This window comes from Rousettus aegyptiacus, unplaced genomic scaffold (assembly GCF_014176215.1).
Source record: "Rousettus aegyptiacus isolate mRouAeg1 unplaced genomic scaffold, mRouAeg1.p scaffold_m13_p_14, whole genome shotgun sequence".
Taxonomy (NCBI): domain Eukaryota; kingdom Metazoa; phylum Chordata; class Mammalia; order Chiroptera; family Pteropodidae; genus Rousettus; species Rousettus aegyptiacus.
The window spans coordinates 9,849,467-9,871,874 of record NW_023416289.1 but is presented as its reverse complement, the minus strand read 5'-3'; the positions used below and the strand labels follow the sequence as shown (position 1 = coordinate 9,871,874).

The 22,408-nt window shown below is 49.2% G+C and overlaps 1 protein-coding gene across 5 annotated transcripts in view; it reads left to right on the top strand.

Moving 5' to 3' along the window:
- The window catches only part of HYDIN (HYDIN axonemal central pair apparatus protein), a 310,335-nt gene that overhangs the window by 234,482 nt on the left and 53,445 nt on the right, over positions 1-22,408 (top strand). For all 5 annotated transcript variants that reach the window (XM_016164411.2, XM_036231381.1, XM_036231382.1 and 2 more), the window contains 12 exons: positions 2,251-2,388; positions 4,154-4,337; positions 6,531-6,672; positions 8,485-8,647; positions 9,711-10,355; positions 11,411-11,629; positions 13,480-13,688; positions 13,908-14,090; positions 14,923-15,042; positions 17,620-17,779; positions 17,885-18,057; positions 18,673-18,871. In XM_016164411.2, coding sequence (XP_016019897.2) covers positions 2,251-2,388; positions 4,154-4,337; positions 6,531-6,672; positions 8,485-8,647; positions 9,711-10,355; positions 11,411-11,629; positions 13,480-13,688; positions 13,908-14,090; positions 14,923-15,042; positions 17,620-17,779; positions 17,885-18,057; positions 18,673-18,871 — 2,535 coding nt within the window. The remainder of the gene's footprint in view (positions 1-2,250; positions 2,389-4,153; positions 4,338-6,530; positions 6,673-8,484; positions 8,648-9,710; positions 10,356-11,410; positions 11,630-13,479; positions 13,689-13,907; positions 14,091-14,922; positions 15,043-17,619; positions 17,780-17,884; positions 18,058-18,672; positions 18,872-22,408) is intronic.

Below are 22,408 nucleotides of genomic sequence, written 5' to 3'. Positions count from 1 at the left end.
AACCCTGGTCTTTCTAATGACACTTAATCCAACATTTTCGCTCCTCGATTCTACGGCATCCTCAGCCATTCACTGCTCTGCTCCCACCCCCCACCTTGCTCATTGCCCACAAATTCCCAGAAAACCGCACGTTCTAGTTTTTCACTTTCCACCATCAGATCTACTAGACAGCTTCCATCCTAACCCAGAGCCGTGTCTTCCCTGCGGCCGAGGGGCCGTCCCTGCCCTCCTCCACGGCCCTGCACCTGTGCCCTGGACCCCACCTCTTCGCTCTTACTCAAGACCTAAATTCCTGCAACTGGCCCCTCTCCCATTTGTTTTTTTTCCCCCCTATCTATCGGATCCTCCCCATCCACATCTATGCATGTCGTATAACCTCCCATCTTCAAAAATACTTCCCCATGACCCCAGGTCCTCCTCCCACTGTCAGTTAGATTTCTAACAAGCAAATGATGGCAGGAGGGTCAAGAACAATTGTGGGAGAAGTGGTGACAAGTGGTCATAGAGAATAACTTTTGGAAGGAGAGCCAATAGGAGTCGAGTCATCTCTCGGCTCCCCTCTCTGCTGCTCGTTTAAAGACTGGCCGCATGATCGCCTCCGCGTCCTCACCACCTTCTCTCTTCCTATTCCGGTGATACCTTTGTCCTCACCACTCCACCGGCCACTCCTCTCAAGGCCATTGGCATTCACCTTGGCCAAATCCAGTGGCCAGTTTTCTGGCCTCATCTCACATGACCTCTTTGCAGCTGATAACTCCTCCTCCTGGAAATGCTTTCTTCACTTGGCGTGCAGAACACCGTCCTCTTCCACCCTCCCCCTGCCTCATTAATGGCTGCCTCCACCCCTCCGGGGTCGCCGTCATCTTCAGATTCCTAGTTTTTCAAAGTAGGCTAGGACTAAGACTTCTGTTGTTTTCACTTTGGAGCTCATCCAGTTCACTATTTAAATACTTAAATATTTTTCATATGCCTAAATATTTTATTAAATGTTCAAGTTAAATTTTAAATACGTAAGTATTTTCAGTGTGCTTATCAAATTTCTCAAATTTCTATCTCCAGCCGTAATTTCTCCCTAAGCTCAGGTTCATGTAACCAAACTCATATTCAGTATTTCTGTCAAAATGCCTTCAAGGCATCTCAAAATTTATATGTCAAAAAAAGAGATTTTTGCCTCCCCAATAAAACAACACAACTCAAAAAATTATTTTTCCCATAATCTTTTCTTTCTTAACAAATAACTTCACCATTTTCTAACTTGCTCAGGTCAAAACTCGAGGATTCATTCTTGCTGCCTCTCTTTCCTTCACATCCCATCCCAAATCCTATTGGCTCTGCTTCAAAAGCACGTCCTGTATCAGCCGCTTCTGATCACTTCCAGCCACACCGTCCTCATCCCTGCCGCCATCATCTCCCGCCTTGACCACCAGGATCTAACTAGTCTTCCTGCTTCCACTCTGGTCACCTCATGCAGCTGGTAGAGTGGTCTTTTTAAAAATAAAAGTCAGATCATTATTTCTGTCTAAAACATTCCAACAGCTGCCTATAATACTTGGGAGTAAAATCCAGATTCCTTACCATGGCCTGTGAGGCCTGCGTGTTCTGGACCAACTGACTTCGCCCCCGACTTTGAGCCTGGGCTCCTGTGTGCCCTCCGCAGCCCTGCAGGTGACCTCGCGTGGAGGCGGCTTGCTCTTCCCTCGCAGAGGACTCTCCTCTCAGGCTCTTGCCCTGTTCTTTCACATCACCCAGGCAATATGACCCCTCCCCCCGCCACATGGCCGTTGTCCAGCCCCATCATTTATCTGATCATTTCCCCCAGCACTCACTCATCCGAAATTATATCATCGGTTTGTATATTCATCTGCCCCATCTCTTTCTCCCCCCATTCGAAGGTGAGGACCACACAGAAAGCAACATGGCCAGGCCTGTCTGTTTTTGTGTCCCTAGTACTAGAGGGGGCCCTGGTGCATAACAGGTGCTCAGTGAACATCTGTCGAGTGAGTGAACAGATGTGTGCTGCTCAGTACATAGACGAAGCACCTTCCACAGCATTCCAGCTCGAAGCTTATAACACTTCTTTAATGAAGAGAGGAATCTTCCCTTTTACAATGCAGGCCCCATTTCACAGATGAGGAATTGAGGCCCAGAGAGGTTATACGATTTTCCCGAGGTCACGTGGCCTGTATGTGAAGGAGTAGTTGGGACACCATGCTGTACCCTAACTCCTGCTCCTTCTCCCACGCGTGACAGATTTCCTCCAGCCCTCTGCCCTCCGGGCCTACGCAGCGCCGGCTCAGCGTCAGCGCCAGTATCGGAGGTGAGACCGGGCTCCTGAGCTGTGTGCTCCCCGAGGAACTGCTCATTCAGATCCTGGCAGAGCGTATACAGGTGCGTCCACGCCCACCCGCACAGAGCTGCAGGGCTCACACATGGTCCCCGGTCCCGTGCTTTGAGCTGCAACTCTGAGCCATCACCCACCCACAGCAGATTAGCACCCAGGGGCCTTGGAGGAAAGATGGGTTTCCTCAGCCTCAGCAGTCAGTGACTTGTCCTTTTGACAGCCCTCGTCAGTCCCTGACCCTGGCTCCATCAGCTGCTGCCTAAAGCCCCTCGCCTCAAAGGACCGGTGATCAGGTTACACATTTTTAAAAAAAGGCCGTGGTAACAGCCCTACAGTGATATTTTCAAAATATAAGGTGGAGCCATTAAGTTAGAATTTGGAGCTATGTTAATTGCTATAAAAAATATGTTTCCAATATATTAAGTGAGAAACACAGATTATGAAATAGTATGTAAAGCACAATTATGTTTCTGTTAAAAAATGTATAAATGTATATCATAACATAGTAAAAACTCAAAGTACATGTCAACTGCGGTTATCTTCGGATAGCAGGATTATAGATTTTTAATCTTCATTTCTGAATTATTTTACAATGACATATTGCTCTTAAAGTCAGAAACACAATAACCATTTCCTTTATTATTATTATTATTTTTGTAAGTGTGATGCAGTTAAAGAGAAGAAAACAAGATCCGAGGATTCGGGAGGGCCCCGCTTAGGCCTGTTGGCTGCTTCCCGTTTACAGAGCACTGAAGTGCTCACCAGCTCCCAGAGCTCTGTGTTTGCTTTAGTTTTTCAGACTCCCGTTTACAGAGCACTGAAGTGCTCACCAGCTCCCAGAGCTCTGTGTTTGCTTTAGTTTTTCAGACTGGGCCACAACACTGATTGCCCATGGCCAAATAACAAAATTAGACTTGAGGTTCCCGGAAGAGGAAGGTCATCACCGGAAACGATGCATGTTAAGATTTAGAATGCCACTGTGTGTTGCAGGTACTGTCGTTCTCGACTGCTTTGAGCAAGGTGGTCTTGTAAGTGTGCGGGTGGTTCATGCACCCAGAGCAAAGGCTGAGAATCGCTGGTGAAGCCCAGAGTCAGGCAGCAGAGCCGTGCTGCTCAGTGCTGGTCTTCGATGAGTATGGAGCTTGCACTGCTTCCTTCATCAACAGAGTCTTGCTGCAAAGGAAAATGGCAGTTGAACTACGCAGTGTGTTTAGCATGTAGTCGATTTACATTCTGACGCAAGGTTCTTGTGTCATCAGACACCAGTAGTAACCGGTTCCCAGCCAGTGCTGACCAGTCGGCCCACTACACTTTGAGCAGCAGTGCAGTGCAGCAGAGGCTGCCCCCAGAGGTTAAAAGTATCCGAGTCGTTTCCCTCCAAGGCAGTAATCCCGATAAGAAAGGTAGAAACGGCCCAGGCCCAGCCGCTGTGCTGTCCTTGCCACCCAGTGCTCCGCGCGTGGGGACACCTTTCCTCGGCATCTCCCTTCCCTGAATCTCACGGGGCTCCCCAGACCCTCGCTTTAACGTTTCCTTTGTTTCATTTATTTCTCTAGAGACAGAATAAATCCGCTTTTCTACAAATACGGTCGATAAAGATCTTCCCTGACTGATAAAATATTTTTATTTTTCTCTTTATTTTATAGCAGCGCCTTGACTTTGGCAGGCAGTTCAGTGGTGTTCTCGTCAGGGTCCTGTAGGTCTGCAGAACCAGTCACAGCCCTAGTAAATGCACCAACGCAAGAACTAGCAACTGTACAGAGGACAGATGGTCTGGTAGCCATGGTGACTGTCTGCTCTCTCTGGTTCCAGCTGAGTGACTGCTACCGAGGAGTGGTGTTTGATGGCCTGGAGACGCTCTTTGCTCGAAACGCGGCCATCGCTCTCCTCTGCCTGCTGAAGGCCATCGGCAACCGGGAGTACATCTATGTCCTCACCATGGTCCAGGATTACGCAGCCATGAAGGCCCAGGAGAAAGCCAAAAAGGAGCAGGAAGGCAAGGCCCACACCCCCTGGGCTGTGCTTTGTAGGCCCTACCAGGTCTTTCCTAGAAGCTTTTTTAAAAGCTTCCCTGCCGCGATAACCCCGCCGGGCTTAAATGAAACTGTAATCCTTGCCGCCGCATCTGTGCCCCACCTCCGCCCCGTGCCGTGGCTGGGCGTTCTTGGCTCTGCTTTGCAGGCACGGGGACTGAGACAGAAGGGAACTGTTGAGAGATTATGGAAGGAGAATGAACTCAGCTCTTCTGACAGCGGACGCCCTCCTCTCCCCTCCCCCCCAAGGCTTCATAGCCGTCTTCTCTGTAATTACAGCTCACCTGGGGAACACATCACAGGTCCCGCCTTGACTCAGGCGACGGATTAGCCGGTTGGTTTTGTCTCCTGTAGAACTAGATAGAGGAGTGCTGCTAAACTCTTCGAAACACCTTCTGCACTTAGATGTCTTTAAATGGCCTGTCGTCTCCATCTTACAGATGGGGAAAAGGAGGCGCAGAGATATCAAAAGTCTCGTGTAAGATGATGTAGCAAATCACTAAGGTCTGTCTAACACTAAGGCCTTTCCTGCTTCTGTTATTACAGCAGTGGCCCGGAAAAGTTTTCACTGATTGAAAATTGATTGATTGATAGATAGATAGATAGATAGATAGATAGATAGATAGATACATTGACAGAGAGAGAGAGAGAGGGAGAGAGAATGTTAATACAACAAGTTTCCAATTTAGTCAGAAGCAGACCTATCAAATTTCGGCCCCCAAGGAAGGAGGCGACACCCTCCCTGGGAGGCAGAGTCCTGCCCCGGCCTCAGTCCCATCCTCACCGCTGCCCTTCCTCACTCGGCCTTGCCTCTCTCTTTTGGAATAGTCTACACAAATCACAATGCTTTTCCATCGAAGGAAATATTTACAAACGGCGAGCTCTCTTAGTCCTTACACAGAACTCAAGGCCTGCTTCCTGACGTTCTCATTCCGAGAAGGGCAGTTAGGATGAACGAGCAGGCATCCTCGGCAGAATGGCAGCCTCCAAGCTCCTAGTGTTCCAGAAAGCTCACTACCCCGTAATGATCAACTTGAAAGAAAGTATCTTTTTTCATTTTCTCAGTTATCTGCGGATTGAAGTTTTTCACAGTTGCACATAGGCTCCTCTCCCCTAAATCATCTTCATTCAAAAAACCCCTGAGACAGCATCCAGTAACATTATGATATTAAAAACTAATTTTTATGGAACATTTCTGAACGTGCCAGGCACTGGGCTAGGCGCTTTACGTGGTTGCTTATTTGATCCCCACAACAACCCTGTGAAGGGGGAATTATTATCATTCTTATCTGTTTCTGCCCCTTGGTAAATGTCAGAAAACGGACTCGAACACAGATCTCTGAGCCCAAAGCTAGACCAAGAATGTAAGGTGAGCGTGTTGCACGGGAAAGTGTGAAAAAGAAGCTGAGTGCCTCTGTGCTGAGTGTGAACCCCGCCTCTGGAGCTGGAATTTGCGGGGGGCAGAAGACGATCCCGTTGGTGTGCAAGTGGTTCCGTCGCTCTGACTCTTCGGTGGCATGCGCTCATATCGGGTAAAGTCAGTGGGTGGCACATTACTTTTCTTATCACTGCTGTAACAAATTAGGACGAACTTCGTGACTTAAAACAACACAGGTTTATCATCTTTCAGTTCTGGAGGTCGGAAGTCCTAAAGTCAAGGTGTCAGCCGGGCTGCGTCCCTTCGGAATCTGGTGGAGAAGCCCTTTCCTTGCCTTTTCCGCTTCCTAGAGGCGGCCTGCTCACGGGCCCTACCTCACGGCCCTCGGACCTTTGCTTCTGTTTTCACCCCTTCTCTCCCTCTGCTTCATCGTGACCTCACCTTCTCTGACAACTCTGGCCCTTTGTCATTATACGGGGCCCACTCAGACAATCCAGGAAAATCTCTCCAGCTCCAGGTCCTTAACTGAATCACATAAGCAGCATTCTTTCTGCCACATAAGGTAACATAAGGATATGGACAGGCTTGGGGTCACTGTTCAGCCTCCCACAGAGGGAGACCATCTTGTGGAACCTCATGAAGGGAGGAAGTCCCACAGAGATTAGGGACGTTGCTGCCGTCACAGACCCCGCGCGGCCTGCTCAGGCTGAGCCGTGGGGGACCTTGCAGAGCCGATGAGTGACTTTTTCTCACCTTCCCGTCTCTGTTCCCTGCACAGAGCAGAAACGCCTGGAAGCACTCAAGAAAGAGAAAGAGCGTCTCCAAAAAATGGATGAGGAAGAATACGAGGCCTTGACAGAGGAGGAGAAAATCCTGTTCAATCGAGAAGTTCAGCAGGCCCTCAGGGAGAGGAAGAAGAGGTCAGAGTCAAGGACTAGCCCAAGCTGAAGCAACTCCCCTGGGAGCAACTCCCCTTGGGCACACAGTCTGTCCTGGAGATGGGGCTCGTCCTTCGGGGGGCCCAGGGGGGTGGCCTGCTGAGCGTGGGAAGGCGTCTTGTCCACCCCGGGCGCTGCTCGCTGCAGTCCTGAGGATTCTCCCCATTCTCCTCTCCTTCCTGCTCTCGCATTTGGGACCGGGCTATGTGATGTAATCAGGAGAGGGGCTTTGGGCCAGTGGGGCCTCCCCACTGGCTCCCCCGCCCCACCCCCAACAACTGTCCCCTAGCCGTGGCTCATCGGCCCCCATGCTCCGGTGTCCACAGCTTGTGACCGAGGGGCCACCGTCTCGACATGGGCGCGGTGGTGGTTGCCTCCCGGATCTCAGCCATTTCCGTTCCTCCCCCTGCTGCCGCCTTGGCCTTTGGTGGTGCTGCCTTGTCCATCCCTCAAGTCTGGCAGCTTCTCCCACTCGACCCTCAGCCTGGGCAGTTCTCCAGGGACCCCGAGAACATCCCCAAGCCAGGACTCCCAGCCACCTTCTGTCCCCATCGCTGGGGCTCGCATGGGAGAACTGGATCTCCACCATATCATCTAGGGCCTGGGAGACTCGGGGCCACTCTCTCAGGCTCTCAGATGCAGGTGGCAGTGGGACGTATGTCCTTTCTGCCCTCGGATTCTCAAATGTGCCTGGGGGAGAAATGTGCCAGGGAGGGGGCTTCTATTTCCTGCCCCCGCCCCAGGATTCCCGACATCGGAGGGGGCAGAGCTAAGGGTTAAATTGCCCACAGTTTGCCCCTTCTCCTCCTCTCCTTTCCTTCTGCCTCCGGACTCCTCCTCCTGACTCCAAAAACCGTTTTGTGTCCCCTCTGCACCCACAGTATACCCCCGGTTCGTCTCCTAATTTGCCCGTTGTAAAAATGCCCAGTCCACAGGTATAAAAAGCCTCGCTTTGGGATTCCTGAGGGATCCCTCTTCTTTCTCATTCAGGCCATTGCTTCTGATACCTCTCTCTCTCTCTCTCTCTCTCTTCCTCTTCCCTCTCCCCCCGCCCACCACACACACACACACACACACACACACACACACACACAATGAAATAACGACGAGTCAGCTTCAGTGGGTGAAGAGCCACAGCAAGAACAGCCAGGGACTCCTGGAGATGGAAATAGATGGGTTTTACATTTTCAGAAACGCTGTCCCCTCCACATTTGTCTATCTTCGTGCCCAGCCTTGGTGCCCTCTCCGCTGTTAGCAGCAGGGCAAGGACAGCCGAGTCCGTAGTAGGAAGGGAACCAGCGAGATGGGAGGAAAGGAGTGTGGCTCTCAGACCCGCGGCAGGGGCTGCTGCTAAAAACACCATTTCTTGTTGTCTGAGCATTAGGTGAGTGTAGGAAGCTGGGCCTCATCTGTACTGAAACCAGGACAGTCTTCGAAAGCCGCTTTTTGAAAGTGCTAACATCAAGCTTATTTTCACCCCTTGCCTTGCTCTCTTATGAAAGGTTGGAAGAGAAATAGAGCCTAATCGAGAACTCTTCTTAGCGAGTTTCAGTTCATCGGTTTTGGTGAAAGACCATGTGAAGATGTGATCCATCCTTCCCTCCTTTCTTTCCTTCCCTCCCTTCTTCTGTCCTTCCTTCCTTCCTTCCTTCCTAGTTACCCAGCTTTGTTTTCTTCTTTGTGTTTATGCCCAAGAAAGCTCTGCCCCGTGACCCCCCAGCAGGCAGTCCCAGGCAGGGAGGGGCTCGGGCAGGAGGCCCCTGAACTCAGTTTTCTCCATCTGGTTTCATGAAGGGAGCTGGAGAGATTGGCAAAGGAGATGCATGAAAAGAGGCTACAGCAGGAGCTCGAGCGGCAGAAGGAAGAGGATGAGCAAAAAAGGAAGATCAGAAAACCAAAGCAAGGACCAGTAAAGGAGGAACTGCCCACGAAGAAATCTCAAACAGCGAACCGGCAGGTAGAGCCCTCCCTCGCTCTTTACCAAGAGGCAGAAGCGGAGGGATTAGCCCCTGTACCCAGCCGATCGGTCAAGCACATTTCCCCTCCAGAAAATTGACCTACCTAATACTACCATTTGGGTTTTCTGGTAGGGCAGAAGGTAGGAGGAAAGGGCCCGACATCTGTCGAACATGGCTCGTGTGCTGCATGTTGCGCTTATGTTGTACGAAATCCTGTCGTTTTGGCCTCCCGCCCACCCAGTGAGGTGCAGGGACAGGAACCCCATCTGGGGCTGAGAGATGAGGTGGCAGTTCCAGGGCCTCACCCAGTTATGTCTGACCACAGTCCTTAATTCCTCCCACTGTCCCCTGTGGTCCCCTGGATAGTGCTAAATAGGCTCGTTGTAAAGATTTGCCTCTAACGAGCTACAAAGTCAACGGGTCCCTGAGCTCAACCAAGAGCCTATCCTTTCGGCATAAACTTGTCCTTGCAGACAAGTACCGACAGCGTATCGGCCTGCCAAGCTTAGCGGTCACATCTCTGCCCACGGGGCCAGGGAGGGGAAGAACGGCCACAGCAGTGCCCAGGGCGGCCGTCACGGCCCAGGGGTGTAGCTGGCTAGTGCGCGTGGCCGCTCTTTCAGCACGATGAGTTCCGAGGGTGAAGCTAAAGCCAGGCTCCCAGCAAGGTGCAGCCTGGTTCCAGCGCATGGGCAAGAGACAGTGACCACAGCACCCCAGCCTCTCTCATGACCCCTGAAAGCGGGGGCAGCGCCATTCGGGGATCTTTTCCTGTTCATCCTGCCGAACAGCAGCTCTCAACCGGAGTGCACATCAAAGTCACTGTGCACCTTTTTCAGACGTACAATGCCAGGCTCCAGCCAGATCTATAACGAGGAAGGACCACAGAATGGATATTTCCATAAAGGTCCCCAAGGTGATTCTTAGGCACAATGCTAGTGTGTATAAGAAGTGCCTGGAATCCTCCTGTGAGGCCTTCTTACAAAACAAACCACCCTCTCGCTCTTATTTTAATGGGATTTGCTCTCTCTTTAGGTATATTTTATGTGTTTTGCCTTCTAGATTTCTGCTTTGTCCAAACTAGAGGTCAAGGTGGATGCAGTAGAAAGAAAAGTATCTGTTAAGGAGCAGCAAATGGCTGAGAAGGAAGAACTAAACAAGAAGAAAAAGAACCAACAGATAGATAACAACTTTGGGTTTCCTCCGGTCCTGGAACAAGAGGACAGTGAGGGGGACGTCCCCAAGGACACTGACAAGCCTTTGGCCCAGAAGTTTAAGACCTACGAGCTGACGTGGAAGGATATCCAGAACATCCTCTCGTACTGGGACCGAAAGCAGGGAGTTCAGATGCCTCACACCGGGGCCGAGGAGCTGCCGCACGAGCCTGACGACCAGCGCCAGGTTCCATCAGGCGGGCGCAGAGGCCGCAAGGACCGGGAGAGGGAGCGCGCCGAGAAGGAGCGCGCCGAGAAGGAGCGCGCCGAGAAGGAGCGCCTGGAGCGGGAGAAAGCCGAGAGGGAGCGTCTGGAGAAGCTCCGCGCAATGGAGGAGCAGAGCGATGGCGGAGAGGCGGACAAGGACAAGGAGGAGGACCACGAAGGGAAGAAGGATCTCGGCGTGCCGTTTATAAACATTCAGGTGCCTGACCTGGAAGGCATCAACTGGAAGCAGGCTCTGGAGTGTGACAGGCTTCCCAAGGTGGATCAGGTACAGACTCCTCCAGGATGGAGATGTAACAAGTCGGGTCCCAGGTGCCGTGTTAATCATCCTGAAAGTGTTTGCACATAGAAGTCTTATCTTCTGAATTCCTGTAACCCCTGATGCCCCCTCAGATAAGACAGTAAGGGCTAAAATGACCTTTTCTACTTGGTAGAAATCCATAGAAAATTCCACAGATCTAAATTACCCCATCTGACCTCATAAAAAGCCCCCTGTAGGACTGGTTTTAATATCTACAGCACCGGTGCTCGGGGCTGACAAGGCAGGTGTACTTTGGAGTGAAGCAAGAAGCTCGAGGACTCTAAAATCTTTTTCCCACAAACTTCCCACAGGGACAGAAATGATACTATTAGATAGCCTTTCATTGTTCCTAAAAACAAAAGGTGTTACGTCACCAAAAGCCGCCTCTGGCCATTGTTTGCAGGGAATCTTTATTATAGCCTTTTGTCCAGGGACAAAATTTTCCTATAAAACCACAGAGAGCAGAATGGGAGACTGCCACAGGAGTAAATTCCCTCTCGAGCTTCTTTTCGGCTTCTCTTTACAGGCCCATCCTTTCCCCGATTCCCAGAACCTTTGCTTTTTTTCTTTGCTGTATTTGACCTGCTCCGATCCTAACTTGCTTTGACCCTTGAAGAAAATAATATTCAAAGATAAAAGAAAAATTAACACAGAATCTGAAAATAGACGCAACAACTATAGACATCAGAATCTTAAGAGGTGGTGTCTTTAAACAGAGATTTAGCGAGTGCCTACTGTCTGTTTTATGTTGACCTGGTTCCTGTCGCACTGGAGCTGACAGTCCGCTTACAGAGACAGAAACAGTCACGATAAAGTGATAAAAGCTATGATAAGAGAGGTAAAGGGAGCATGCAGCCTACAGCAAGAGCTTCGGCCTGGTCTGGGGGTGTGGGAGTGAGGAAAGACCTGCAGAGCTGTGTCAGAGGCCCTTCACAAACTCCTCCTCTGACACTTGCGGTTAGAGGACAGTTAGGGGTAGCCTGCCCTCTGCTCCGGAAGTTAACAATGGGCTTTTCCTTTAGATCCTAGACCTCTTGGGTCTGGGTTCCTCTGGACCTCCAGTCCCACCTCCTGCCTTATTCTCAATCATCACCTACCCTGTGAAGCGGCTGCCTTTGGCCACAACGGAAATCCTGAAGCATTTCGTGTTTGTAATTCCACCCTCCGAAGAGCTCACTCTGCTGGAGGAGAAGAGAGAAGTGGAATCAGAAGCCGAGCTGTCAGCCATCGGCACTGTGAAGGTAAGGAGCAAGCAGTTCATCCTGACCTTGGCAGGACTTCACGTGGGCAGGAAGAGTGTTGACTTCCGCACGGCCAGAAACTGGTCGTGGTGGTGGGAGTCAGCTCATGGAGGTGTTTTCCCTCCACTCTCTGGGGACCCTGCCCGAGCACCTGCACAAGCCTCTCTCAGATACACCTTCCCTGGGTCTGACCTTTCCAGCTTCCCAAGAGGAGACTGAAAATGACTGGTTTTCCTCTTCCAACCTTTCCAGTCCCCGTGGGATGGTTTGGGGAACTTGTCAGATTACTCTGAAGCTCATCTGCAAGAAAAAAATATACAAAACTAGCTCTTTTTTAAAAGATGGTAGAATGTATTCGTGAAGCCAAGTAATTCACACAGTGTATAAGAATACAAGAATCAACAGACGCAGGTTAAGGGAACACACGCCTTAGAGAAAGGACAGATTGAAGAAATTAGGTTGGGAAGATAAGGTCACTTTTTATCTCCTCGCCTGACACAATACAGTAAAATTAATCCCAGCCGATTTAAAAATATAAGCAATCAAAATGAAATTACATAAAAGTAAAAGAAAATATATGGACAATTACTAGAATAAATCACAAAGCGTAAATAGATTTCACCAATAATGTGCAGAAGTCATGCGCATTAATAATTACGGAGGGGCTTTTTATTCCCAGCAGAGTATGATGGCCCAAAATTTGAATCTCTCCACACAGCCCTCTGCAAACCATGCCCATCAGCAAAGAATAAATAAAATTCACAGCAGATAAAATTACCTGCTGGCCCTGCCTATAGCTCAAGCAGGTGACAGAGGCTGCCCCAACATTCAACTTACAAGTAAATAGGAAACCAGCATCTGCAGTGAGCAGCATCGGTGGGCAGGCCTTCCCGGAGCAGAGTCCGAATAAAAAAGAGAGGAAAAACTGCCAGCATCAGAGGGGACTATTACATCAACCTCTTTTCTGGAAAATGGCCATTAGCAGGAAAGAGTTCAGCATTCTTTAACTTAACCATTTTAGGAGGCACTCTAGTTCATCTCTAACTGACAAAGGAAAGCTCTTTATTCTAGAAGAATGACAGCTAAAATTATAGAAGGAATGCAAGAATCAGAAAAACACTATTCTGTTATCCCCAGTAAAAAAAAAAAAAAAAAAAAAAAAAAAAAAAAAAAAAAGATTAAGAGTGCCAGTGGGTACAAAAAGCAGTGGTTTGGGGAGAACAAGACATTCAGGCGAGCTAGAGCCTCATCCCACAGGTGACCAGCCAGCTGCAAAGGGTGATGTCTACTTTATCATGGCCAGATCTAGCAGGCACCGTTCCAGCCACTGGAACACATTTTACATCCGTGATCGTGGGTCAATATGACATTCTTTGTTTCCTCTTGGGATAGAGTGTAATGTACACAGCATCCTCTATGCATCTAGTTAAGTTTATAAATCTGATTTTCAGTTTACAGAAAATACAGGGAGTAAAGGAATAAACTAGATGACACTTTGGGAACAGGTTGAAAATTTCAGATTGTGAAATATTTTATAAAAATACAGAGTTTCTCCAAAAAGTCAATGTGATGGGGAAGGAGTGAGGAGTCTAGATTAAAAGATACTAAAGAAACACAATAGCGAGATGCAGTACGGGAACACACGCCCTGCCAGCTTCAAGCTGTCTTTAGGGAGTGGCGTGCCCAGGAGAGCACGACACTTCTCTTCTTGTCTTCCTCCCTAGTGTGGTTAAGCAGGGTCCTGCTCTGCTCCAGGCCGCCGCCAGCATCCTCAACCTGCAGCATCTCTGTCTTTCATTCGTGCGTACGTAACATGAGTATTTAAGACCCTGTGTTCATTTTTAATTAAGGCCCAGGAGGAGCAGACCGCCTCAGCTAAGGGGAACAAACAGAAAGCGAAAGAAAAATTAGATCAGGCCCGCGAGGCGCAGAAGGACAAACGTCGCATGGCCTTCAACAGGAAGGGACTTTCTGGAGGAACTTCTGGGACCATTGCCCCCCTGTCAGACATAGAGCAGAACAACTTCTCTGGAGAGCACTCCCAGGAGAAGTTCATCAGGTGGGCCTCTGAGCAACCCAGGGAGAGAAACGCTGAAGCCCCACGTCAATGATGCAGCTGTCACTGCACCAGTTGGGAACAGGGCCGTTCTGCCTTTGGGGCCCCACGGACCGCCACACCTAACCCCAGCCGGACGGGACCCCTCCCAGGCAGCAGCCCTGTCTTCTCTTGACGCAAAGGAAGCATTCTCACTCTAAAAGCCTGTGTGGTCATTTGCAGGCTGAATCACTTCCGGTGGATAGTGCCCGCCAACGGCGAGGTGACGTTGCGAGTGCACTTCTCTGCTAGCGACCTCGGGAACTTCGACCAGACGTTCAACTTTGAGATCCTCGGAACTCGCCGCCAGTACCAGCTCTATTGCCGCGGTGTCTGCACTTACCCATACATTTGCCAAGACCCGAAGTAAGTGGATATTACTTTAAAAGGAAAGGTTGACAGGTACATTTTAGTTTCTTCTCATGTTACTTTGAACAAGGCGGCTCTTAATATTAATGTGGGACCAGGACAGCCCCCTGGACCCTCACGTAGTGGGCTTCGACATCTTGGGTGGTGACTAAGCCACACGAATGATGTAACAACGTGAGACCCAGGAAAAGAGAGTGTTAACAGGTGTGAAGAGGGGGAAAGTCTTCCTCTGGCACGCTAGTTTGCTTATTTAACTATTAAGCAAATTTTTAAAATTTTTATGTTTGCTGTAGGATTCTTTTCTGTCCCGCAATATGAATACAGGCGTGAATCTCCATAGGCGGGCTCTCTTCCAAGCCCCCTGTGCACCACGTAAAGGCACCTGGCTGAGCAAGCTGGCGGGGCAGGCCTTTCATAGCTGTCCACCAAGAGGAGCTTTTTTGTAATTCTGACTAAGGAGCCATGTTGGACAAGGAACTCAGAAGCTAGTTAATATTCACCAGAACTAGCTTTCAGTAGGGGTTTTCAGGAATTTTTGTAGCTGGCACACAGAAACAGGACACCCAGCCAACCTCTGTCATCAGCCCCTCGTTATAAAAGGCACCAGTGGGAATCTTCTTCCTCAAGTTCAAACTGGACTGTTTTCGCTTGGGGCTAGGGGAAGGGTGGGAACGGGAATAAAGCTCAACAAAGGTCCTCACACTAAGAATCATCCCGTGTCCTACACGCGGAGGCTTTGCTGAGCAGGGAGTGTCGGGGTCACGTAAGCATCTGGTGGTGGCGCGACTGTCCCCTCAGGCAGCCTCTTCTCTTCCGCCCCTGCACTCAGAGTGGTGTTCCCTCAGCGGAAGATGGACATGAAAGCAAACGAAATCATCTTTAAGAAGTACGTCATGAGCACGGAGAGGTTTTACTTCGGGCCACTGCTGTGTGGAAAATCAAGAGATAAGTAAGTGCTCTGTCATCTTAAAGCAGATTTCAGACCCCTGGGCTGGACTCCTGAATGATACAAGCAGAGTTCCCATGTAGACATAGTTTTTACTAACGCTGCCTCAGTCCCTGAACCTCAAATTAGGAGAACTGAGTTATCGTACCCCAAGTTTCAGACGAATGGGGGTGCCATTTTCCCAATGGGAAGGCCTGGAAGAGGACCAGATTTCTCAGTGGGGGAAGGATAGGATCAAGAGTTCATTTGGGATACATTAAATTAGAGATGCTTAGAAGACAGAGAGAGTTTATAACTACATAAAGCAGGGGATAGGATATACAGCTTTGGTTCTCAGAGGACAGAGCCCTATCTTCAAGCCATGGGCATGGGGTGAGGTCGCCTAAGAAGAGAGGATACAGTACAGAGAAAAGGACCACAGAAGGACCTGCGAAGAACTTCACCACTCGCGAGAGTTGAAGCCAGCAAAGGAGCTGCGCAAGAGGGCCAGGGCTGTTGCCGGGCCCAGAAAAGGGTGGCAGCGTGGAGCAGCCCCAGGGGTGTGGTCAGCGCCTGAGTGAAGCGACCTGGGGGGTCCGTGGGAGGTGAGAAAACGGAGACAGGGCGTGCAGGTAGCCCCGTGGAGAAGCTCGGGCTGTGACGGGAGTTGGAAGGGCTGAGGGTGGGAGGGAGACATGGAGTCTGGGGAAGGCCGTCCGTACACTGTGGTCCTTGCCAAGGATGCCAAGCGGAAGCATGGAGGAAAAGGTCGGAGTTTCAGGAGAGCATAAGGGCCATCAGCTCCTTGAGACGACGCCGCGGGACGTGTAGAGCTGGCCTTTGCCGGGAAGAGGGACGTCATCTCGTGTGAGGAGGGAGAGAGGCGGGGGCGCTTCAGGTTCACTGTTCGGTTGGGACAGTGAGGAGGTTCCCGTGCAACTATCCTGTGTTCTCCATAGCGAATGACGTGAGGGCATTTCTAACAGGGAGCGAAGTGGAGGGAAGTTAGACATGTTGAGGAAACAGAGAAGGTATGAAACAGCTTTTGTGGAACGTGGAAGACGGAGAATGTTGGAGAAATAAAGTAAGATTCGCAGGTAGAATTGGAGGCCTAGGGGAGGTCGATGATCATACATTTTTAGTGATACTAGTTTTTTTCAGTTACATACAAATTTCTTATTGTTCAGGTGAGACCACAACCGGAACCAAGGTCTCATCATGTCTTCATTCAATCTAGCATGTACTGTGATAAGCAGAGAGGGTTTATTTCTGTGCGTCCTCGGTGGAACTAATGAGCCGTCTTTGCTCTGCATGTCTTTAATACCTTCAGTTTGTTTCCTGAGATACTGAACTAGACATTGAAGGTGAAGAGGGTTTGCTGATGATGGAGAGGATTCTCAAGGCCTAGTAGAAGGGCTTAGGAGAGAGAAGGCGTATGGGTCAAGTTGATGGACACGAGGTACAGCGAAGCCCAGGAGACAGGGAAATGATGGCCATTCAGAGAGGCGGTTTGTTCAGGAATGCACTGGAATTAGCTAGGATTTGGGGCCAAACAGCACTGATCCAGGAGGAGAACAATTACAGTGGCCCAAGGACCGGTGCAACCAGATATAATTCATGTATTCTTCTAAACCTTGCTCAATGTCCTCATTTGCAAAATGGGAAAACGGTAGCACCCACCTCAAAGACAGGAGACCACGCTGGAGAATGCCGTGAAACCCGGCGCAGTGCTGGGGGGCGGGGGGTGGCCGCCGGTTGGCTGTGGAGGCGGTCCCCTTCCCATCCCCTTCCCGGTCCCACGGAGTGTGTTCTGTCTCTTTGACTCTGCGTTAGTCTCTGCCATGCACTCTCCTTCCTTGCTCCATCACAGCCTGTCCAAAAAGGTTTTCTGACTGGTTCCGGGCACCGGCGGTTACTATGGTGCCCTGCCTTCCTGACCCGCGCTGTGATCTCTGATGATGTGCATCTTTACCAACATTTCTTGTGCTTTCCATGGTTTCTTTTCTGTTCAGTCCTTAACTGAGCAGCTTCCAGTGCCCATGCTGCTCAGCTCTCTGTCTCTCTCCCTAAGGCACCAAGGAACAGAGACAGCCTTGTAACAGTGCCCGTGAACAGTGCCAAACGACTCCACGGTAGAACAGTGGCATCCTGTGTGGGTGTAGAAGGCGGTGAATGAGGCCGTCTCTAAGACAGATGCGAAATACCAAGTCACTCAAATGATCATCACTCCTGAGAACATAGGCACTGGGAAGGGTCAAGCTGTATATTTCCCAGTTAGAATTCTTTGCAGTAATAACTACCATTCATCGAGGATTTAATATCTGCAGCTATCCTAAGAGCTGGGTGCACTATTTCATTTAATACAGAAATCCTAAGAGGCATCATCATCTCATCTTAAGAGATGAGGGGACCAAGGCTTTGGGGAATCAGGTCACAGCTACAAGTCTTCACAACTACGAAGCTTATGTTCTTAGCCACAGTGTAACCACATTGTCCTTTGGAATTGCTTTGCACCCAACAATCTCCTTTTCCATCTGAGCTCTCAGTCATTTCTCTCACACTCATATCCCTAATTTATCCCTAATTCTCATTCATTTCCAGATACAAGTCGTCCTTGTTCCCAGGCAACATGGAGACGCTGACGATTCTGAACAACTCCCCAATGGTCGCGGAGGTGTTCTTCTCTTTTCAGAATGATGTCAAAGCCAGCACCTACTTCCTGGAGCCCAGCTACATGACTCTAAAACCCAATGAGAAGCAGGTACAGTCCCATGGAAACTAGGCCACCAGGGCAAAGCTTTCTTGGAAAATTTCGAGGCCTTGGCATCCTCAGGGCAAATGTACTTTGTTTTAACTCTTCCATTAGACGCTGAACGTCTGGGCCTACCCTACTGCAGTTGGAGTCTTTGAAGATAGCATTGTCGGCTGCATCAAGGAGAACCCCGAGCCAGCCATCTTCCAACTAAGCTGCCAGGGGATCCGCCCAGAACTGGAGCTGGAACCCAAGCAATTGCATTTTGACCGGCTCCTGCTGCATAGGTCAGAATTCAGGGTGACACCAGGACCGAAATGGAATTTAAAGAATATTTAGTTCTAGGGTGACCAGCTCATCTTGATTTATTCAGGACTCTCCAGGTTTAGCACTGAAAGTCCTGTGTAATGAGAAGCTTCTGCTCCTGTACCAGTCAGGATGGATAGTAGCCCTATTGATTTAAGTTGGACTTCAGCAGGGTCAAGCCGCCCCCCTCGTACCCCCACCAAGATCAACTACTAAAGTGTACGCATATTTGCATTTTTCTCAGAAGAACTAGATTTTTCCAGATTCTCAAAGCAGTCCATTATCCTAAAAAGTTAAGAATCTTTGCTCTAGAAAGTACAAATAGAAAACATTAGACTAAAACTAGAACTTACCTATTCATTCACTGGAATCGTATTATTCCAAACAGAGAATGTTTACGTCTGGGGCTGCTGGGATAGAATGTTGATATTATATGGATCCTTCATTCTTTAATCAATACCGTGAGGCCCCATTCCCTGATAAATACTGATTTAGTGAACTAAACAATGATTGAAATAACCGGAAGTACTTTTTCTGACCTCCCATAATAAATCAAAATCATTTGCAACTAACAAAATGTCTTTCGGTCCCTGCAGAAAAGAGACCAAGACAATTATTCTCCGGAACGTGACACCACTGCCCGTGGCCTGGCGGGTCACCAGCCTGGAGCATCTGGGCGACGACTTCACTGCGTCCATGATGCAGGGCACCATCCCGCCCAAGGCCGAGTACAGCCTGCAGCTGCACTTCCAGCCCTCCAAACCTGTCAATATCAAGAAGACCATTCGGTTGGAGGTGAGCGCTCACATGTCCTCAGACTCGGTCGTCAAAATAGGTACACGTTGGGTTCCCTGACACATACACACTACCGACACACAAACACCCACACACCACATACACACACCACACACCAAATCAGGTGTCCCTGTCACTCGCCGCCATCCGATCCCCATCTGACAACCTCCAACCCACGATATCTTGCTGTGCACGTACTATAAGCTCCATAAAGGCAATCTCGTTGACGGCTGATTTCCCAGTGCCAAGAGCAGAGCGCTCAGTCAGCGCAGAGTCGATGGATGAAGGCATGGCGTTACCGTCCCTAAGCAAGCATTGATTCCTGATTTCACACCCCAGCCCAGTCACCTCTCACATTGCTATCTCGGGAAAGGTCACCCCCCATGCAGCTGTCCCCACAGACACCTAGGAATCATCCTTACTTCCTCCTTTTCCCGACAGCGTCCCCTCCAACCTTGTCTTCCAGCAAGTCTCGTCAGTTAGGTCTCGCATGTGTCTCCTGCCCAGCCACTTCTCTGTCTATACTGCCACTACCACCCTTGTCCAGGTCACCTGCAGCGTCTGTCACCCGGACTTCTGCAGAGGCTTCCTAACTGGTTTCCCTCTTTATGGTCCCCACGAGAGTCCAGGGAGATCATCAAAACGTTAGCCATTGTCCTTCCTAAAGCATTCTTCTGGCGTCCAGTTGCGATAAGAACAAAGCCCAGGGTCGCCTGCTCCCGAAGTCCCACCTGCCTATTCATCCGCACGTCACTCCACCCTTGTTCTCGCTCACGGGCTCCCAGCTCATGGTCTCTCATCTATCTTTCCTGCCATCCTTAGGCTCTGTGGGGAGATGGCTCCTGCGTTAGGGTCTGCCGAACAGCACTGCTTCGGCAGGGTCCCCTAATCCTCCCATCGTGGGAATCCCATTTGTCACTCACTCACCCTGCCTTCTGTCCTTCGGAGCACCACCCCTTGCTGATGTTATCCTGTTTCCGTCTTTACTTTCTTATGTGAATGCCCGTGGAGCAGGATCTCTCCTCACTCCTCCGTTATCTGTGTTGGTTTCCTGGGGCCGCTCTAACAACGGGCCCTAACCCAAGTGGCTTAAAACCCCCAGACATTATTCTCTATTCTCGTATAGTTCTGGAGGTCAGAAGTCTGACATCAAGGTGTTTGCAGGGCCATGTCCCCTCTGAAGCCTCTAGGGAAGAATCCTTGCCTCGTCCAGCTTCTGGTGGCTCCATGTGTTTCTTGACTTGTGGCTGCGTCATTCCAGTCTCTGCCCCCATCTTCACATGCCTTCTTCTCTGCCTGGGTCCTCTCCTTTTCTGTCTCTTATAAGGACACTTGTCATTGGATTTAGGGCCCACCTATATAATCTAGGATGATCTCATCTCAAGATCTTTAACAATTACCTATGCAGAGATTCTTTTTCCAAATAAAATTACATTTGTAGATTCCAAGCATTTAGACATAGACCTACCTTTTGGGGACCACCATTCAACCCATTACCCCATCATGTACCCCAGTGTTAGCACAGGCCTGAATGTAGAGGGCACTTGGTCGAATCTGACAAATGAATGAATGAACAAATACCACTGATCTTTGATGCTTGAACCAATTATGCAACAATCAAGGGGTCATCCAAGCTTCTCCTTAAATACCTCCAGGGACAGAAGACTTACCAACATTCCGAGCAGCCTGATCTTCCTTCAAACAGATCTGACTGTCAGTTCTTCCTTGGGTTGAGTTCAGATTTCTCCCTGTAATTTACACAAATTAATCCTTTTTCTACCTTTTGGATCCAGCGAATGCATCATTCTCTCTTATTATCTACCCAAACACTTTAGGTAGCTGAAAACATATATTGATAGGTTTATTCAATCCACAAATGTGTGTGAGCCCAAAGCTGAGAGTCAAACATTTGTAACACCAGTCTCCACACAAACACAGATCTCTGCACAGGGGGCCCAGGCCACATGGCTGGTGGCGGGTCCCAGCTATACTGGCTTTGTCCTTCGGTTGCTGGATCATGGGGATTCCAGGGTCCCACGGTAGAGGCAGTATGGGAGGCAGTCAGCAAGGGGCTCTTTGGAAAGCTCATCATGACAGCTGTTTCCCAGCTGGTATAGAAACGTTTCTGTATTTTGACAACTGACGTGGCCTCCCTGTGTATTCCAGCAAAAGCAGACACAGTGCGTCTCCTCTCAGGCTTCCCAAAGTGCCCTAAGACGTCTCTCCCCTAGACTGTATCCCTTCAACATCTACCCAAGGAAATGCCTTGCTTTCTAGTCCCTTTGGAAAGTGTCCTGGTAAATAAAAGCTCGTTTTTTTTTATTTGTGTACCTCTTAAATTGCCCTCCCCATTTTCCTCAGTTACAAAATTTAATCCCCATTTTCTTCATTTACAAAATGTAATCAAACACACACACACACACACACACACACACACACACACATTCGCACGCACTAGTGAAGAAGCAAAGGGAATAGAATGTTTTGGGGACTTGGCATCTATCAGTAGAAAAGCACTGTGTAAATTCTGGAGCTGATAATTCAAGTTATTTGCCCTATTTTTCCTGTCAGCCTTTCTTCTTGTCATCTCTGTCAGAGGATAGGCAGCAAAATAAAGAAGGTAAAATGGAAGTACGTCCAATTTGTTCGGTGAGACATTGGTTAAACGTTTGATGAAAGAAGAGATGGAATCTCTGAGTTAAAACTTGGCAGCCAACACACAAGTAATGGGGACTGGTGACAGTTTTCAGCGGAGAGGCAGGTGCCCTTCAGGCAGAAGCAGGAAAGCCATGCCCACTCCCCAAAGGCTTCTCACCTTGACAAACAGACCCTTTATCGCCCCTTCGTTGGTCTCAAGAGTCAACAGCCGAGTCCAGCTGGCATCTGACGCCAGGGTAGATGTTCCTCAGAACAGTCAGGGAGGAATCACCACCAGGGACGACAATGGGGAGGACACCGAGCAACCGGAGGCCGAGGTCTTGCTCATTTTTTTTTTTTTACGTTTCCAACTTTAATAATGATGTTCACATAAACAAAACATTTGACATTTTTAAAAGAGAAACATTAAACGCTTATTTTATATGGAAAATCTAGCACTTTTTCCACGCATTGAGCCAGAAACAAAGAACGGAACAATTGAGATTTATAAAATTCGCAGAGCAAAGATGATTAAGCATATACGAGTTTTCCATCGCCACTGTCAGAAAAATGTTCTTCAGGTTTTTTTTAAAGGTTCTAAAGAATACTTTTCTGTAATGTGTAGTCACAGTTCAAGCTTCAGTGATGTAGCAACAATCGCGCAAATGATTTACACCCAGTAGTTGGACAAGGCAGAAAATGCAGCCTCTTTTCCCCATTCTTATGTTGATTGTCTACACCAGCATTCCCCAAAGGGTGTTAGCAACGACCCCAATGCTACCAAATGCTCAATGAAGACAAAAGCTAAATACATTTCTAAAATATTTCATACCACGTCTTCTTCTTCTTCTTGATTCGCACCACATGTTACATAATTCAGGCTCCAAACACCTCGTGGGT